Source organism: Nyctibius grandis, chromosome 3 (assembly GCF_013368605.1).
Source record: "Nyctibius grandis isolate bNycGra1 chromosome 3, bNycGra1.pri, whole genome shotgun sequence".
In the NCBI taxonomy this organism is placed as follows: Eukaryota; Metazoa; Chordata; class Aves; order Nyctibiiformes; family Nyctibiidae; genus Nyctibius; species Nyctibius grandis.
In genome coordinates this window covers 55,153,739-55,172,584 of record NC_090660.1, presented here as the reverse complement: position 1 = coordinate 55,172,584, position 18,846 = coordinate 55,153,739, and the positions used below count along the sequence as shown (strand labels likewise).

At 40.0% G+C, this 18,846-nt stretch overlaps 1 protein-coding gene across 9 annotated transcripts in view; it reads left to right on the top strand.

The window, feature by feature from the left end:
* PTPRM (protein tyrosine phosphatase receptor type M) overlaps positions 1-18,846 on the top strand; it is a 522,696-nt gene that overhangs the window by 474,914 nt on the left and 28,936 nt on the right. For all 9 annotated transcript variants that reach the window (XM_068397302.1, XM_068397300.1, XM_068397299.1 and 6 more), the window contains one exon: positions 14,064-14,161. In XM_068397302.1, the coding sequence (XP_068253403.1) occupies positions 14,064-14,161 (98 nt within the window). The remainder of the gene's footprint in view (positions 1-14,063; positions 14,162-18,846) is intronic.

The window sequence follows — 18,846 nt, the reverse complement described above, 5'->3', positions numbered from 1 at the left end:
CTTTTTTTGTCCGAGGAAAATGTATACAACATCAGCTTTACAAATGTACCTCACATGTCTGTATTTTTGGGGGATGTGAATTATGAAAAGCTGATGTTTGATGATAGGGTTTCCATCCTCCATAAAGAATCAGCCATAAATTGGATTTGGTGGGCAAGGTACCTGGCACACTTGACAGAGTACTGCTAACATGCCAGTCAATCAGCGAAGCCTAATGCTAAAGCAGAAGAAGGAGCAGAGAAATGCAGTTTGTCAGGAAAATCACATAGTCAAAGCATCTTTTTTTCTGTGACTTTTATTTTCCAGCCAGTCTTCAGCAGCCTGGAGGAAGCTTGGCAGCAGGTGTAAGAAGGCTTTTTGTCTTCTAATTTGCTGGGGAAAAAAAAAAAAAAAAAAAAAAAAAGTGTACAAATTTACGAACAGAATGATACAGGCTTATTGGGTTAATTTCTTTCCCTATCCATCTGTATTGTTCCATGCAGTTGCATATTCAGATGTAGACTTTGTGGAGATTCCTTCTGCTGCTGCTAAATCTCGATCTGTTGCAAGCATGCTCATGTTTTTGTGTTTGTACTAAGCACAAATACACTCCGCATGTTAGAATGGCTTTCCTTGTTTACAGTGTGCATCAAATACTGCAGTCTCCCATAAAATATAATAAAAATAGAATTATAAGATTAGCATTGCTCTTTCCTACTTGAAGTGGTGAAAATAACCAATATGCTCCCAAAAATAACAATAAATAATAGTGCTGAGAGAATTTGTTGTCATGCAGATTTGATTTTTACCGAAATTGTCTTGAAGTTAAAAGGAAAAATATCCAGTACACATTTATTTGTTAATGACTTTCACATGTATCTTGATCTGACTAGTATCTGTTTGATTCTGACTATTTCTATGACTGAGGAAGAAATTAACATATCTAAGTTCTCCAGCCTTAAATAGAAAAATATTTTGTGAGTGATATGTCTCACTCATGAGATACCTATCAGGATAATAAATTATCATAGAATCATAGAATGGTTTGGGTTGGAAGGGACCTTAAAGATCTTCTAGTTCCAACCCCCCTGCCACAGGCAGGGATGCCTTCCACTAGACTAGGTTGCTCAAAGCCCCATCCAGTCTGGCCTTAAACACTGCCAGGGAGGGGGCATCCACAGCTTCTCTGGGCAACCTGTTCCAGTGTCTCAACACCCTCACAGTAAAGAATTGCTTCCTAATATCTAATGTAAATCTACCCTCTTTCAGTTTAAAACTGTTCCCCCTTGTCCTATAACTACTTGCCCTTGTAAAAAGCCCCTCTCCCTCTTTCCTGTAGGCCCCCTTCAGGTACTGGAAGGCTGCTATAAGGTCTCCCCAGAGCCAGCATTTTTACTTATGCTTTAATGTAGATTAAATTATCTTGTTTTTTCATCTGGGTATAGTGTTCGTGTTAATGCACTTAAACTCCCAACACAAGTTTAAAAAAATACAGCATCTGAATATCTTACTCACAAGCATGAGCAACATTCCTTCACAATAAGGTCCTCGGGGAAAAATAAAAGAAACAAGTAGCCAAAATGAACTCATATTTTTGAGCTAGAGAATAGTGATGATTTTATTACATCCTGATGCTTATGATTGACTCAACATGAAAATAGAAAGTAGAAATGGGAAAGACTAATTAGGTTATTTTGTCCATTCCCTAAGGAACCTTCTACTGAAGGGGATAAAATGATCTTAAACTTCTCATCCGTCATCAAAATTGATTCTGCATTACAAGTTGATATGAAGGACCCAGTCCAACAAGTCAATTACCTAAGATTTTTGAGTGGAAATGTTACATGCAGCATGTTTTTTACAAAATAAATTCCTTATTTGTTAGTCTTTCCAAGCTCAGATGGGCTATTGAGAATGAGTGATTAACAGGTATTCTTATTTCCATCACCCTCATTGAGAAGAATTTACAAATTAGAAACTAAAACAGCTTTCTTACTGGAATACCTCGATTCAGCTAAACTGAAACTTTCTGTTGGACTGCTTTCACAAAGACAGTTCAGGTTCAAACCGTGGGCTCAAGGGTCCTGAAATAAGCCTTCAGTCAGAGCTGTGACCTCAGATGGAGAGACAATACCTCATGTTGCTATTTGATCTGAATCAATTTGGACCTGTACCTCAGTTTCCTAGATGAGTCCTCTGTCCTCCTCCCAACAAGCTTGACTGTAATTAAACAATTAAATGTCTGTAGGGCACAGAGAGAAAGAGAGTCCATGGGTGAGTGAGACCAGCTCTGTTTCTCCATAGCCAGTACACTCTGCTGGAAAATACATCAAGACCTCTAGTTATAATTACAGTTATTGAAAGTATTCCTGTTTCATAGCAGAAAAAGCTGAAACACAGTCCCTGCAAGCCATTGCCTAGCAATGCTCTCTTAAAAGCTGTGCGAGGTAAAGATTCAAGACTTTGGCCTTATTCAGGTATCCCACATAACCCTCACTAGGGGATCCCTAACCCCTGGGAGTGCTACATGCAATGCAAAACTTGGAAGATACTGGATTTATCCAGTCTGAGAAAACGTTAATGAGAAGAACAGACCATTTAACATCCCTGCTGTGTGGCAAACAAATTATATGAAAAAAGGGTTCTTCAGTTATACTGGATGAACTACATTAAACTACAACTACATTGTTTTGTTTTTTTTTTTTTTAATTTTCTGCAGTTAAGATCAGAAAAAGCAGCTTTCTTGAATGGCATAATGGTACATACATGGCCAGTAGTACTATGTACACAGCTTTTATTGCATTCAGCTTTGCCTAATCTCAGGCTAACTGGATAAATCTGGACCATTTCTATTGCTGCCAGTTCCTCTGTTCCCAGTCTGCAATACTTCTGTAAGTAGTCAAAAGGCGTTATGGGAGTGTGCTATTTATTCTTTGGGAAATCATATGACATTTTCATTTTATTTTGTTGTTACAGAACAAACTGAGCCAGTGTTGGAAATTTAGCCGTGGAGAAATGTCAATCAATAAGCGTGTAACACTTTATTAGATGGAAAGTTAGCTGGTAGCATTAGCTGTAGTGTTATAAAAATGTCTTAAATAGCACCTGCCAAGAGCGCACAAATAAAGTCTGATCTCAGACTTAAAAATATATTTAAGTGCAGCAATGACTTGGTTCTGAACATGGTGGAAATACTAATGTGGAGCAGGGACAGGTAAGATTATTCAGAAGTGGCCAGGGAGCTGGCATATTGTGCCTGCTGCATATTATACCAAGCCTGTTCAGTTCATTCAAACCCTACCTTGCTTACTGTTGTCTCTCAAGGTATGTTTGGATTGTGACTGTGAGGGGCATGAGCACCTTCTGTGTATTCATGGGCATTTAATACGTAATGCAGTTCCCGCTACAGTGGAGCCCCAGTCCCAGACTGGGATTTCTGGATGGTATCATAATTCAGACAAAATAATGCATAGAGATGCGTGTTGTTCCAGCCTAGTTAGATCGGTATCAATAAAGAAAAGAAAATGTCATATGATATTCCAGAGAATAAATGCCACATCCCCATAAAACTTTCTGACTACTCACAGAATCACTGCAGAATAGGATCAGAGGAAATGCAAACAAGAGAAATGATCCAGCTCTAGCCATTAGTTGATGTGTATTTGTATATACACACACTTATAAAATATGTATTTTCAAGCTGATTATCTAGTTTTGTGAAATGAGCAATTTTAAAGAAAAAATGATCTTGAATAATCAGTTTTGTCATTACTCAAAGGATATATTTTTTGAGCATCTCTATATTAAACTGGGAATTTAGAATGGAGGGGTGGTTTTTTTTTTAGCTAGCTATGAGATGCTTGCATATATTTCATAAAACATAGGACTGTGGCTCATCACTAGTGTACGTTGTAAAGGACATGTTACAGGGCAAATGTTTTTATATTCTTTTAACATTTGGAAAGAGATGGAGAATTTACAGGTCAATCTCCTCCTTTCCTTCATCCTGTGAAAGGTCTAGTGCTGACTCCTCTAGATACAGGAGGAGGTAATATAGAAAGCCAGCCAAAGCACTGGTCAGTCTCACAGGAGCTATAGATAAAATTTCTACATGCACCTCAGTCACTTAGTAATCTAAGCCTCGTTGAAAGCTAATGGGACTTGAAAGCACTTTGAAAGTTCCATTTTTCTGAAAGCTAATTTTCACATACAGTGATGTGCAGACAGCAGGGCTTGCTGACTGGCTAACTCGAAGCAGGTAGGATTTAGTTTGTGCTTGAAAATCAGCCAATTACTATTCACTGTGCTGTCCCTTGGCTGATAATGAGAGAAGGCTGTTTTTCCTGAGTAAAGGATACAGTAGAAAGCCTCTACGTTGCCATTAGCTGCACTGGGCAGGATTTGTCCCAATAAAGCATTTCAGCTTGCTTTATAACAGCGCTTTCCTGAAATGTCAAGCTAACAAGAGCCAGTCAGATCTGTTTCTTATTGACAATCCATCTAAGGTGAGGAAATCATGAAAAACACATTTTAAATTCAAAGCTCAGTCCTGATTAACCCACTTGAGCATAGCAGAGGTGACTTACTGTGGAACAGTGTTGCTGCATACTGTTTTCTTTTTTTTTTGCATTGTCAGGTGGTATCATTGCAAAAGGCCAAAAAAAGAAATGGTGGACTGGCTACATCTCAAATATAGAATCTGCATATATTTGATAAGCATGGTATATTCTGAAGGCTGGTTAAAACTAGTGTTAGGAGAAACCAAACATATATTTTTTGTTCGTGAATTAAGTTCTGGTAGAATTCTTGCTTACAAAATGTTGTTCTTTCTTACCTGACTATGAGTTAATTACTGCCTCTGCAAACATGTAGCTCTTCTCTGCAGCATCTCTGAATCTACTGTCATGGAGGAATCAGTTAAAATAAGGTTTAAAACTGAGAGGGAGATTTCTTCCAAAGCTCACATAAGAGGAGCCGTAGCCTCAGGCTTCCTTGCTGGGGCTGCCTGCTGGCTTAACATACTTATAGGGAACCAGCCTTGTTGGAAGTTTATCCACAGCTTTGTTTTTTTGTATTTTTCCAAGGCAAGACAGATTTCCAAGAAAGTTTTATCAGGAAAGCCAGCATAGCTGTATAATTACAATATAGCCCTGCTGAAGATTACATAATAATTAATATTTGTAAGGCCAAAATTAAAAAGTGCATTTCAAATGCCATCACAGTCCACACTATGTCAAATGAAATAAAGTGATAAAAGCAAGAATGTGTTTTTTCAGCTCATTACAGGGTTTTTGTTTAATTTCATTGAGATTCTTTAGTGCACAATATGTCTGGGGCTGGGATATGCAGAAGCAAGAAATAATAATTAGTACTGAAGTATGGCAGCTAGAAACCAGCAATTAATAAATAACACTGAGGCATTTATGGCCAAGTTTTGCCAGTACAAATGTCTGTTGCCTTTTAGTGTGCTAGTTGTTACAGGGCTATAGGAGACTTCAGTAAAAGTGAAGCGGTACGTGGCACTGGGATATGTTTTACGCTCAACGCTGTTTTAGTTTCTGGAACAGATTTGGGAGGACTTTACTTAAAGCATTAGAAGCATCCAGGTTATATGACCTGATTCTTTTTCATCATTATTTTCTTGACACCTGAAAATGTGGAAGACTGATCTATATGCATTTGGATAGCTATTGATGAGTGGTGGGCCCATATGGTTTAGTGTGATGTCTTGACCACAGATTTATGTTAGACTTAAAAATTATTCACAGTATTTATAGGAGCAAAGATACTATACAGCAATGATAACTGTCTTCACTTTTTACTGAAGCAAAACTTGCTGCTTGCTATTGCGACTGCCTGCACCTTGACCACTCAAGGACAACTAGCTCATATGCCTGCACATACAAGTGTATGTTTTATAAAAACATACACTTGTATAAGCCTTTAAAGTAATTTTAAGTGCGTATGTTATGGTAGAAAACAAATGTCTAAACCTATTCTGAGGGAAGTTACTGCAGAAAGACTGCATGATCACTGCCTGAGTTGCTTAAGTTTTGATAGCAGAGCTTTTTCTGGACTCGCTTGCCTCCATGGAGGCACTAAACCCTTAAGAACTCCTGGAAGAGTGAGTGAAAGTTAAATGCATGCTTCCATACCTATTCAACAGGCATATGGTAAAGGCTGCTCTTGACAAATGGAGATTATCAGCAACTGACCTGATCTTCAGAGTATCTTCCATTCAGAAACCAGCTCATTTGGGGAGGGCGGAGATGAGCCAGCATACAGCTGTACTGCTGTGTGGCAGTGGCAATGCAATTACAAAAAAATACTGAACTAGCAGATTATCATGCTACTTAATGTGATTGTTCTGACTAAATCAGCACAACCAGGATCTATCACTTTTCTTTATAGTACTCTGACTATTTTAGATAGAAAGATCAAGACATTTAATTTAATTTTATTTTATTTTGTTTTATTTTATTTTATTTTATTTATGAAAAAGTGGGACCTACTCTTACACTCCTTAGTCTACACCTGGTCACACAAAGAGGTGTCCGGGTTTGCAGAGCTGCTGACCACTGAAGTGCTTCCCGTGAGGTAACTGGGAAGCTGACAGAACTGAACGCTCATGAAAACCTGATCACATAATGATGTGCTTGCAAATTCCTGTTGATAAAATCTTGGGCACGTTGCCTTATTGAGTAGGGAAAAAATGCATTTCAGTTAAGGGAGATGTTCTCTTGCATCCAGTCAGTGATATTTATAGTTTAAAGTAACATTTAACAGCAGTTTTTTACATAACTTTTTCTGAAAGGGCATTTTGTTCTTACCTCCGAATTCTAGCATGGTTTACAGAGCAAATAACATGCACTTATGGATTATCAGATCACTAGACTGTCAGAGCATTAACAGCCCTGTAATTCTGCTTCCTCCTGTGAAATTCTCTGTAAGTTATCCTACTAACAGCCTGTCTGTCCTATTAAAGACGTTCATTAAGAAAAGGAGCATTCCTGAACTTTTTAATCTATTAGCTTGTATTCTGTTCTTCTAGTAAGTTTTTGTTGTTGTTTATCTCTGGTTTTATGCTTTCATGTATATTTTGAACAATTTCTGCTACATAATGGGTTTGAGGTTTTTTGACAGTGTATTTGCAAAAGAAATCATTGCTTCTTGGCTTTCTTTGTCATGCAACCGTATCTGTTAATAAGAAAAAGTTTACTGTATGTCAGGTTCATTTTGAAGGGATCATACATAGTAAAGAATGAGGGTTAAAACGCAGCTCCCTCTGTGCAGGCATATGAGCTAGTTGTCCTTGAGTGGTCAAGGTGCAGGCAGTCGCAATAGCAAGCAGCAAGTTTTGCTTCAGTAAAAAGTGAAGACAGTTATCATTGCTACTAGAAACTGCAGTAACCATTAGGTGAGGGGACCATTTTATAACCACCTCCTCATGCGGGGTGGACGCATCTGCTTACTGGAAGGAGATTTATTGCAGTCTTTTCAAGATGGAATTGAACGGCTGCAGATGTAAGTCTTGCATCTTGTCAGTCTGCTGCCTCTATCAACACGTGCTAACGGCTACCACTGCCCATGCACTGTCCCTGGGGAGTCTTTGGAGCTTAAAGGTATCTGTTCATTTTCTGCACATTTCTAGCTTTAATATCTGTCATTGAATTTGGTCTCAGGTGGACCAAACATTAGCTTGTGGGTTTGACATTCTATGCTAGAAAAAGGTTTTAGAAGCTATCTGTTCCTTGTTTAAGCTGCTTGCTTTTCTAGGAATTGAAAAATGACCCGTAGATTTACAAGTCCCATCTGAGTAAGTGCTGGGGACATTTCAGGATTAAGGTTTTACTTGTTTCTTTGTGTGTTTGCTTTCTTTCCTACATCTGAACACTTTTTCCTGTATTCTGGGCTAGTTAATCACGTTCAAATTGATCACATACCAGTTGTTAGAACTGGGTCTCACAATAACAAGCAGAAACAGAGGCTCTAGAAAGCTCTGTGTACAGAAGCAGCTTCTTAAGAGTTTAAACCATTCTTAAAAGCTGTGTGATTTTTCCATTTCCTAATATGTTTGCATTCCCAGAGCAGCAACTAAGAACTACTGGTAATACAACTAATGGTTGTGATATATACAACCAGTCATTTCTGCTGAGTTTTTTCAATAATGCATTTAATTAGCTCGGGGTTTGGAGGGTTGATTTCTTTTTCTTACTTTCCTTTGCTTCTCATCTTCTGGTTGCAGTATGTTGTTGATTTCTTTTTTTCACAGCAGAAATCTTTGATACCAACTACTATATTGTGAAGCTAATGGGGTATACCACAGGCTTACTGTTAGGCAGCACAGTGCCTTCTCTTCAGACCTTCTCCTCCTGCAAGGGGGCAACTGCTGAGAATAACCTTCCTGCCTATTGTGCACATATCTGTTAGGTAGATGCTTAGAACAATTACAGGCTCTTTCTCTCCCTATCACGAGTCTCTGGAATCAAATTGTTCAGTTCTTCATGACAATAAATCCTCCAACCCTACCTAGCCTCTAATGCTTTTCAGTTCTGGCTGGAGACAAGTAATAATTTATTCATATGCCAGAAAATAATTTGAAAAATGTCACGAAGAAAAGAAAAATGGGATAGAAAAGAATTAATTTCCGAGACTTCAAGGTGGGTTTTTGGGTGTTTTTTTTTCCTTTCAGTGTCCTGAATGTGAAAGAAGTTTGGAGGCCACATGTAAGCATTGGAGAGGAAAAGTACAAAAACACTTGAGATTACTTGAGGAGAGCAGGAAATCCTGTCAAGCACTTTTAATTATGATTGTCTTATCATTTGGATAGTAAGATTAAGAAGACTCTACTCAGCCCTGCAAAACAGGACATTTCTTCTAGAAGAACATTTGGAATCAAGCTTGAAAGACTTGTCAGAGCTCAGCTCTTTCTCTGCCTTGAAAAATGCTATTACTTTTTATAAAGATTTATTTTTCTCGTACTTTGTTACCTTTTTTTTCTTTATAAAGAATTACAAATTCAAAATCTTTAGGACGAAATTAGTGTTTAGGATCTCTCCCCAGTTGTAATTTGTGATTTCAGGATCTGAAATGTAGAAATCTTTAAATCACAAGACAAATTATGCTGTCTGTAGAAAAAAAATCAGGAATAAATTGTTGCATGTTGTCCCAGAGCTGTCAAAAAGAAATGACTGTTACAAAGTAGGGCCCAACCATCTTGCATCTCAAGACCCACAGTCCAGGAGGTTCCTACAGAGCATTGACGATAACTTTTTGACACAGGTGGTGGAGGAGCCAACGCGGAGAGGTGCTCTGCTAGACCTTGTGTTAACAAATAACAAAGGTCTGGTTGGAGATGTGAAAGTTGGGGGTAGCCTGGGTTGTAGCGACCACGAGATGGTGGAGTTCAGGATTCTGAGTGGAGGAAGCAGGGCAATAAGTAGGACCACAACCCTGGACTTCGGGAGAGCTGACTTTGGCCTCTTCAAGGACCTCCTTGGGGGTATCCCATGGGTTAGGGCTCTAGAGGGCAGGGGGGTCCATGAGAGCTGGTCAATATTCAAACATCACTTCCTCCAAGCTCAAGATCGGTGCATCCCTACGAGTAAGAAATCAAGCAAAGGGGGCAGGAGACCTGCATGGACGAGCAAAGAGCTTCTGACAAAACTGAAATGGAAGAAGGAAGTCTATGGAATGTGGAAAAAGGGACAGGCTACTTGGGAGGAAGGTTGTCAGAGTATGCAGGGAGGCGACAAGGAAGGCCAAGGCCTGCTTGGAATTAAATCTGGCAGGGGACATCAAAGACAACAAGAAGGGCTTCTTCAAGTACATCAGCAGCAAAAGGAAGACTAGGGAAAACGTGGGCCTGCTGCTGAATGAGGAGGGTGCCCTGGTGATGGAGGATGCAGAGAAGGTGGAGTTACTGAATGCCTTCTTTGCCACAGTCTTTACTACTAAGGCCAGCCCTCAAGAATCACAGACCCCTGGAGGTACAAGAGAAAGTGTGGAGAAAGGAAGACTTTCCCTTGGTTGAGGAGGATCAAGTTAGAGATCATTTAGACAAACTGGACACACACAAATCCATGGGCCCCGACAGGATGCACCCACGAGTGTTGAGGGAACTGGCAGATGTTATTGCCCAGCCACTCTCTATCATCTTTGAAAGGTCATGGAGAACAGGAGAGGCTCCTGAGGACTGGAGGAAGGCCAATGTCACACCAGTCTTTAAAAAGGGTGAGAAGGAGGACCCAGGCAACTACAGGCTTGTCAGCCTCACCTTCATCCCTGGAAAGGTGATGGAGCAGCTCATTCTGGATGCCATCTCTAAGCATGTGGAGAAGGTCATCAGAAGTAGTGGATGACCATGACATGGATTCACCAAGGGGAAATCATGCTTGATCAAGCTGATAGCCTTCTATGATGACATGACTGGCTGGGTTGATGAGGGGAGAGCAGTGGATGTTGTCTACCTTGACTTCAGCAAGGCTTTTGACACTGTCTCCCATAACATCCTCATAGGAAAGCTCAAGAAGTGTGGCTTAGATGAGTGCACAGGGAGGTGGATCGAGAACTGGCTGAACGACAGAGCCCAGAGGGTTGTGATCAGCGGTGCTCAGTCTAGTTGGAGGACTGTGGCTAGTGGTGTTCCCCAGGGGTCAGTACTGGGCCCGGTCCTGTTTAACTTATTCATCAGTGACCTGGATGAAGGAACTGAGTGTACACTCAGCAAATTTGCTGATGACACAAAACTGGGAGGGGTGACCGATACACCAGAAGGCTGTGCTGCCATTCAGCGAGACCTGGACAGGCTGGAGAGCTGGGCAGAGAGGAACCTCATGAAGTTCAACAAAGGCAAGTGTAGAGTCCTGCACCTTGGGAGGAGTAACGCCATGCACTGGTACAGGTTGGGGGCTGATCTACTGGAGAGCAGCTCTGCAGAGAAGGACCTGGGTGTTCTGCTGGACAACAAGTTCACCATGAGCCAGCAATGTGCCCTTGTGGCCAGGAAGGCCAATGGTATCCTGGGGTGCATTAGGAAGAGTGTGGCCAACAGGTCAAGGGAGGTTATCCTGCCCCTCTACACGGCCCTGGTGAGGCCACGTCTGGAGTACTGTGTCCAGTTCTGGGCCCCCCAGTTCAAGAAAGATAAGGAATTACTGGAGAGAGTCCAGCGAAGGCCTACAAAGATGATCAGAGGACTGGAGCATCTCTCTTATGAGGAGAGGCTGAGAGAGCTGGGTCTGTTCAGCTTGGAGAAGACTGAGAGGGGATCTTATCAACACTTACAAATACCTTAGGGGTGGGTGTCAAGAGGAGGGGGCCAGACTCTTCTCAGTGGTGCCCAGTGACAGAGCAAGGGGCAATGGGCACAAGCTGAAACATGGGAAGTTCCATCTGAATATGAGGAGGAACTTCTTTACTTTGAGGGTGGCAGAGCACTGGAACAGGCTGCCCAGAGAGGTTGTGGAGTCTCTGTCTCTGGAGATATTCAAAACCCGCCTGGACACAACCCTGTGCAACATGCTCTAGGTGAACCTGCTTTGGCAGGGGGTTGGACTAGATGATCTCCAGAGGTCCCTTCCAACCCTTAACCATTCTGTGATTCTGTGAATCTGTAGGAAAGAAAACTGGAATAATACATAAAGAAACTTGCTATGTTGCCTCTCAGTTTCTCAAAGATTCTGGCTTCTTGCAAGGGGAAGAGAAGAGGGCTGTGTAGACCGAGGATCTTTTCTCACCTTTCAGCTTTACTGAAAACATTCAGATGAACAACCTTGAAATGTCACATAATCCTGTGGTGACAGAATGCAGTGGAGCCATTTAGATCTTCTCCATTAAATCAGATTGTGAGTCAGGATTCTTGAAGCAATAGTGTTGTTATTTTTTGTCCTTGATCAAGCTTAAATAATCTTAATAATGTGTCATGAACTTGCAGACTCTTTCCAGCACACTACTCTCTGGAAAACTGCCTTTCCCTAATCCTATTTTTAGCTACACTCGTTCAAAGATGATAGCAATAATCATTATGCTGAATATTTTTTTGAGATTTGAGAGGAAGGAAGGAGCTATACAGAGAGAGTATTTTCCTACAGTGAGTAAAATAGTCTCCTTCCTTTTACCAGTAGGAGAGGTTGGCCCAAAACCTTTCTAATGCTGTTGTGACTTTAATTGCCCAAAAAGCTATATTGGATCCTACATTGTTAAAACACAAGCAAGCTAAACTTTCACTGTAATGTCCATTAGTTATCTTACTGTGACATTCAAAATCGCACTCAGACCATGTCTGTATTACATATCCAGGGTACTTATGTAGAGGTAAAATACTTACTGTAAATTTCCACATGGTGGAGAGTGATTTAACTCTTGTCATACTTTGGAATGAAATCTCACAGAAGTATCAACTGTTCTGTGCTGTAAATTAAAAGAAGAAAAAAAGGTGTCCAGTTTTGCAGCCACAACATCAGCTTGAATTTGGTAATTTCAGAAACTGTAGTTTTAGATTCTGCTGTTATTTCTACTGAGACCTTCTGACATTTCTTGTGTTCTAACAGTCATAGCTTCTTGTTGTTTTAAATGGCATTTTCTCCAGTAATAGGAACTACCAAAGCAAGTAAAAGACAAGTTGAGTGACTATAGGGAAACCTGTGATACTAACTATATGTGCAGCATTTTTAAAAGCAGAGAAAGTAAGGGGGGAGAATACATAACTTCTTTAAACCGTCTGTGCAAATTATGGATATTAAAATTATCCTTTTAAATTGCTGAAAATAAAAATTTTAAAAATTCAAAAGTTTTAGACTGGTACTATCTTTTTTCTTAAACTCGAGTTCTAAGTAATTTGCATCATAACTGTGATGTTATTTGCCTAGTGAGTTGGTTTTGACTTGCTTATAATGTCATAGAAACACAAAGTCATAGAATCACAGAATGCTTTGGGTTGGAAGGGACCTTCAAAGATCACCTAGTCTGACCCCCCTGCCATGATAATAGAGTAATAATATATTACTACATTTTTCACTAAGTACTTGACTTTCAGAGTGAAAATTTTATTTTCAAAGGGAGCTCAAAGTACCAAAACATGGGTGCCAAACTACCCAAATCTGTCAATGTATGGTTTTGTAATGCCTTAAGAGTGTTGGTTTCTTCACTAGAGGAATATTTAGGCCGATACATTATCCATTTGTCTTCCAATTAGCTGATTTAAGGTATTCCTCTAAATAAGCCACTAATTGCTTACGGCAGTGTGGCAGTTCAGTAATGGATTCCATATGGATGTTAAGCTTGTAGTACTTGATAGTATTTTACATTTGTTTATTCTTATTGCCTCGGTGATTTTAAAGCAGTGTTTTAAAATTGGGGTGGCACACCGAATGTCACGATAGAGACGCGTAGGCTAGAAACAGACAGGACCAGGCATACGCAAAGTAATGTGGTTGTTCTCAACATTTTACTTTTCTGTAACATTTGCTGTGGGCTGGTGCCCAGCTTTGGCACAATGCTAGAGGAAGCACTATGTGTTCATCTACAAAAGCCCACAGGTTTTTGGGGGAAGCACTGCAGAGGACATGGCTACCCTGGCATGCTCTTTACCGCTTTCCCTGCTGTTTTGCAAAGTGATATACTGCAGCAAAAAAATTATAACTTATGTCTCACTTCAGGAAGTACAATTTAGGAGCTGGGGTAATTTGATGGATAGTGTATAGTAAGAAAAATAGTAGAAACCAGGAAAGGCCACATAGTCCATTGAGACTCATTTCATTCCAAATACACCTTCCCTAGGTTACCATCCAGTTGTTAAGAGAAAGAGTAATGTTATCCATTTTTTATAATTCCACTTCTGGGTATTACGGAGATAAATACCTAAATGCTGGAGAACTAACTTTCTTTCAGAGCACTATTTCAGGGGGAAAATACTTAAATGCAGATAGGTGGGATGACAGAAAATAAATTGACCCTAAATGAAAAATATGATGATAGTGATATGAATATATGTGTATAGTCACGGTTTCTCAAAATTCCCCAGAGACAGGCTTCCAATCATGAGACTTTCAGAAAGTAACCTTTCCTTTGATTTATCGTTTCAGGACCAATGCAGGAGACAATATGTGACTTCTGGAGAATGGTATGGCATGAAAACACAGCCAGCATAATCATGGTTACTAATCTCGTAGAAGTGGGAAGGGTAAGTGATTTTTGTACTTAAAAAGATGAAAGACTTCCAAGGTGTTTGCTTTTGGAAATTAAATAGCAGACCAACAAGATGCTAATATACTGAGTATAGCACATAAAATATTTATGACTGCCTGTACTAAGAGGGTCATTATCAATTATTTTTAAACATGCCTTGGATGCTTGTCTTTGAAAACATTAGCACAATGAAAAAGTTACTGATAAAGCTGCATTCTGTACAGCACAACCTGCAAAGACTGCCAAAGAGGGAAAGCATCAAATCTTTGTATATATCTCAGACGTACCATTACTATTAAGGGAAACCAGGGAATTGGTTATAGAACAAGGTATGGAGTCATCTTTTTTTTTTAAGGGAGGCTGATGGGGAGTAATTCTGAAGCAGATTTCTGAGAAAAGTAGTTGAACTATAAATTTCATCTTCTTCATGGTGTATTAGCCTAAATCAACCTGGTTTCTTTGGGTTTTGCTTCCTGTAAGCCTTCTGGACTAAAACAGAAAAAAATAGCTTTACTCATTTGTACACTAAATTTGTTGACCAGGAGGTCTTCCTCAGGGGCTGAGTAGTAAAGGAAAGCTTGAGTTACTTGGTTGATACTGTGTACTTTTCTTTCTTTGCTTGATAACTTCTAAAGTAGGCCTCCTACTCAAGTCATTATGGCTAATTTTGTTTTCAGCAAGTATTGAATGGAACCATTTTCTTTGTTTCTCACAACCATCAATAACTGAGTATTTTAATTACTGCTTTGTCTATGCACTGGTGTCTTAGTTCTCATCTAGGATGTTTTTTTCAAGAAAATTTGCTTGGGAACTGGGTATATAGCTTTCATTTGGAATGAAAAAAACACTGCTTTTATTGCAACTACTGCAATTATTGTAAATTGAAGTGTTGAAATAAGAAGTTATGTGCACATATCTTGGTGTGAGACACATGTTTTTAAGAGATGTTTTTAATTTTACACTGGTGAAGTGGCTGATACCCCTCTGCCCTGTGCCATTGGCATGAGGAGAGAGCATGCTGTTTCTGTGGTGTGAGTCAAAGTGTCGGATCTTGTCTCCTTTGTAGCAAGTCCAGTTTTACGATCTCAATTTATTCTCCCTTATGTCCTTTGCCAATTGTTAATATAAATCCTAACGTTTAGATATCTGTGTGCCCGAGCCTGCCAACAGATCAGGTGCCAGTATTATTTTTAGATATAAAAAAGATGGGATTTGTGACTGCAATTAACACCTGCTGCAGGAACACATGTACGACTAATTGCAAAGACAAAAAAGGATCATGGAGGCCACTTTAAAAATTCAGCCCCTTGAGTGAGGAAGAAGGTAGAAATAGTTGGATGGTCACATATCAATTCAAACCAGATGGATTTGTAAGAATAGGATGCTCTCCAGCAAACCTCTTTGTTAAAGCTTTATACACATTCATAAGTACCCGAGCACACAACTTAAAAAGGAATGTTTTTAGGGTATAGATAAACAAGCCTTAGAACAAAAATAGCGTGCTGCATGAAACCACATACTGTTTTCCTAAAGTCAGTATTTGAAAGCATCAATTAGAGTGAACTGTCAGGTATCAGCCAGGGAGACGCCAGTCTTGGTGCCAGCGTTGGCGGCCTCAACTCACAACAGTTAGGTACGCAGCACATTCCCTTAGCAGCCAGCAGCAGTTTGTGCTGCCATGGAGGTTTCTTCAGGGTGCAGGAGTCCTAGTGGGATACAGATCTGTGGCTTTGTTGTTTCTGGCAGTGGTAGAAATGACTTTGTTCTCACTTTCTCTGGAGGCCAACATAGGTGAGATCAGAGAGCAGAAATTGAAATGAGCTTTTAATGGAAATGAGATTGTATGAGCCACAGAACAATGCAGTCACTCCTCTGTTGGTGCTTCTGTCCCACTCCCAGAGCTGGAACCATCAGCAACAAGGAGGCATATTACAAACACACCATCTGTCCCGCAACCCCTAACACAAGCTCTGTGCCACCTTGATTAGTAATGACTTTAATGGACGTTTTGGTAGCATTCCTGCAGGGTGAACCTTGTAACCTTCCCAGCCTTGAGGTTTTTTATTTCAATTGCTATTGCTGGTGTAAGATTTATAGGGGTTTATTATTTTTATTTTTTAACCCTCATTGTAAGCCAAGGGGAAAAGTCCTTTATATTTTCAGGAAAGAGGAATAGCTATTTGACATGTTTGTCACACAGTGTACGTCCTTCATGAATTAATCATTGAGGGGGCGTATATGTATTTGTTTACCAGGACTGGCTGGATAGTCATTAAATCAGTGCTAGAAACTTGCTTCTTGCCCTGGAGCATTATACATCAGGACTGTTTTAATTGCGGGTGGAGGAATCACCATGAGGCTGTCCCTAATGCAAGCACCTGCTGCAAATGACTCAGTCCCCGCATTACCCTCCAGCAGGGTCCGGGTACATCTGCCAATATCTGTCATTATCTGAGGCACACTTGTCAAAACCATGCATCCCTTTAAGCTCTTGTGTGTACCAGCAAGGGACCCTTGTCAGTGTTTCTGGCACCTGCAGACTGCTGTGCACCTGGTATTTAAATGGCACAGAAATGTGTTTTGATTGTTTTCTCTCTTTAATGAACCCACCTGAGGGACATTTAGCTCTTTATCTAGTAGCCTGTTACCCAGTCACTCACAGTTACACTGCTTGTGTGGAAATTCAGAACTCACTTGTGCTGTTGTACTAATCCATCTGCCAGAAGTCTTATCACAAAATCTGCAGGGCTCCCTAAGGAGACTTTTGTACTGGTAATTTAAGCTAATGATTTCTAAACATATTTAGTCAGTTTTATGAAGACCTCATTAGAATGTGACTGTTTATTAAAAATCTAAATGAGGTCTCACAGTCATTTAGAAAAATCATTGCTGAGTTGCATGAACAGTTCTTTGATAATGGATGATGAAGCAGTTTTTAGTTAAGATTGGCCTAGGTTGACATAAGAACTTTTACAAAAAAACCTAAACAAATAAGCGGCCTTTGAAGCAATCTTGAAAAAAAGTCTCTGTCTTCTTCATGCTGGGGTCAGCAACTTTCCACTCACAAGGAAGTTCACAAAAAGGGAATGACAAGTAATTAATGGTATAATATACCTATATTTTAGTGCAAGAATCAGAGTTTTCCAAACCACACACTAACAGGTAACAAGCAAAACCAACTCATAAAAATATATCAGTGTGAACACAAGCTATTTCAAAATAATGTATTTTGGATTATATTAATGCAGGAGGCCTCCATGCTTGTGTTTGTAAGTGGTAGTGCAACTGAAGATAGTAGTGTACTTTCAGACAACATCTTGTCCTCAGAGACTTAGCATAACCTTGTGGATTATTCTAGATGAAACAAAACATTTATCCCACCAATGTAGGGGTGATCGAAAAATAGACACAAGAGAACATCTTGCTTACTCCAAGAGACTGCTCTGGAGTACGAACTCCAAAAGACAGAGCTGGATCCTTCTGCGGAAAGCAATGGGAACTGGATCAAGGTCTTCATGTACTAGCCAAAGTCTCAGGTTTCTTCTTGAAGTGTTTCAATGTTTGCACACATTGAAACATTTTTTCTCTCCTTAAAGAGTTATGGTGGGAAGATTTAGAATATATTCAATTGTGCCATCTAGCTGCCACCTCCATCTTTGCCGTTGTTGGGCTGGTTCTAGTACTTGGTTGGCAGAATCAAACTTGGCACGTCACATCATTTTTCATTTGTCAGTAGTCGCTTTCTCTCCCACTACTTGTTTATGCTTAAGGCAGAGGAAATTTAGTAATATCTGATTAATAAATGGTGAAATGCACTGATGAAATTCAGTGGAGGTGTTTGATATATAAATGCACTGCAAAGACTCATGATTGTCTATCACACTTTTAATATAACAAAGTATTTACAAAAAAAACCACTAAAAATAATTATAAAAAATAAAATCTCACCCCAGGAGCATAGTACTTACAGTAATTAGAGTTTCTCAATTATTATCCAGAATTAGGAAACAGCCAGTGCTAATAGTGTTAATAAGCACACAAAAGACCCTTTTTTTGAAAACAGGCAAGGTTGACTACAACAAAATGGATGTGACACAAACAGGGGAATGAAGGTCAGCCATAGACTGGTAAATAGCCCCTATGCCTGCACGCACGCCTTAGTGCTACCAAAACAGCCTCTCACTGCCATCTTATCTCTCAGGAGTGTTGTGCTTTCGTGGTAGCCATCTCACACTCCTCCTGGGTGACTTTTCCCTCCCAGGAGCTGGCAGGGCTGTATCTGCAGAGGGAAAAAGAAAGAACATAGTGGTGGCTCAGCGTTTCCTGTGCTTGTTGTACTGGACCTGTGGTTGACATGTTCCATACATGGCACTGTCATCTACCTTGCTGCAAAAATGTTGATGGCTCCAACTTTTCATGCTTAAAAAAGCATTGAGGCCCACATGACAGTGAGGAGACCCATACAGTGGTCTGCTGACAGGAAGGGAGTATCTCCTTGATGCTGGCTGGCTAAAAAGCATTCCCAGTTGAAAGATAAAATCTGTCAGAAAAGAGTTATTCTTCTCAGGAAAGACTGTATAGGCTCAGCCCTAAGCAGTCGTATGTGCATGTGCTTGGGCCTTGGGTGCTCAGGATGTGCAGCCTTGGTCAGCATTCAAGAGACATTTCTGAAACAGATAC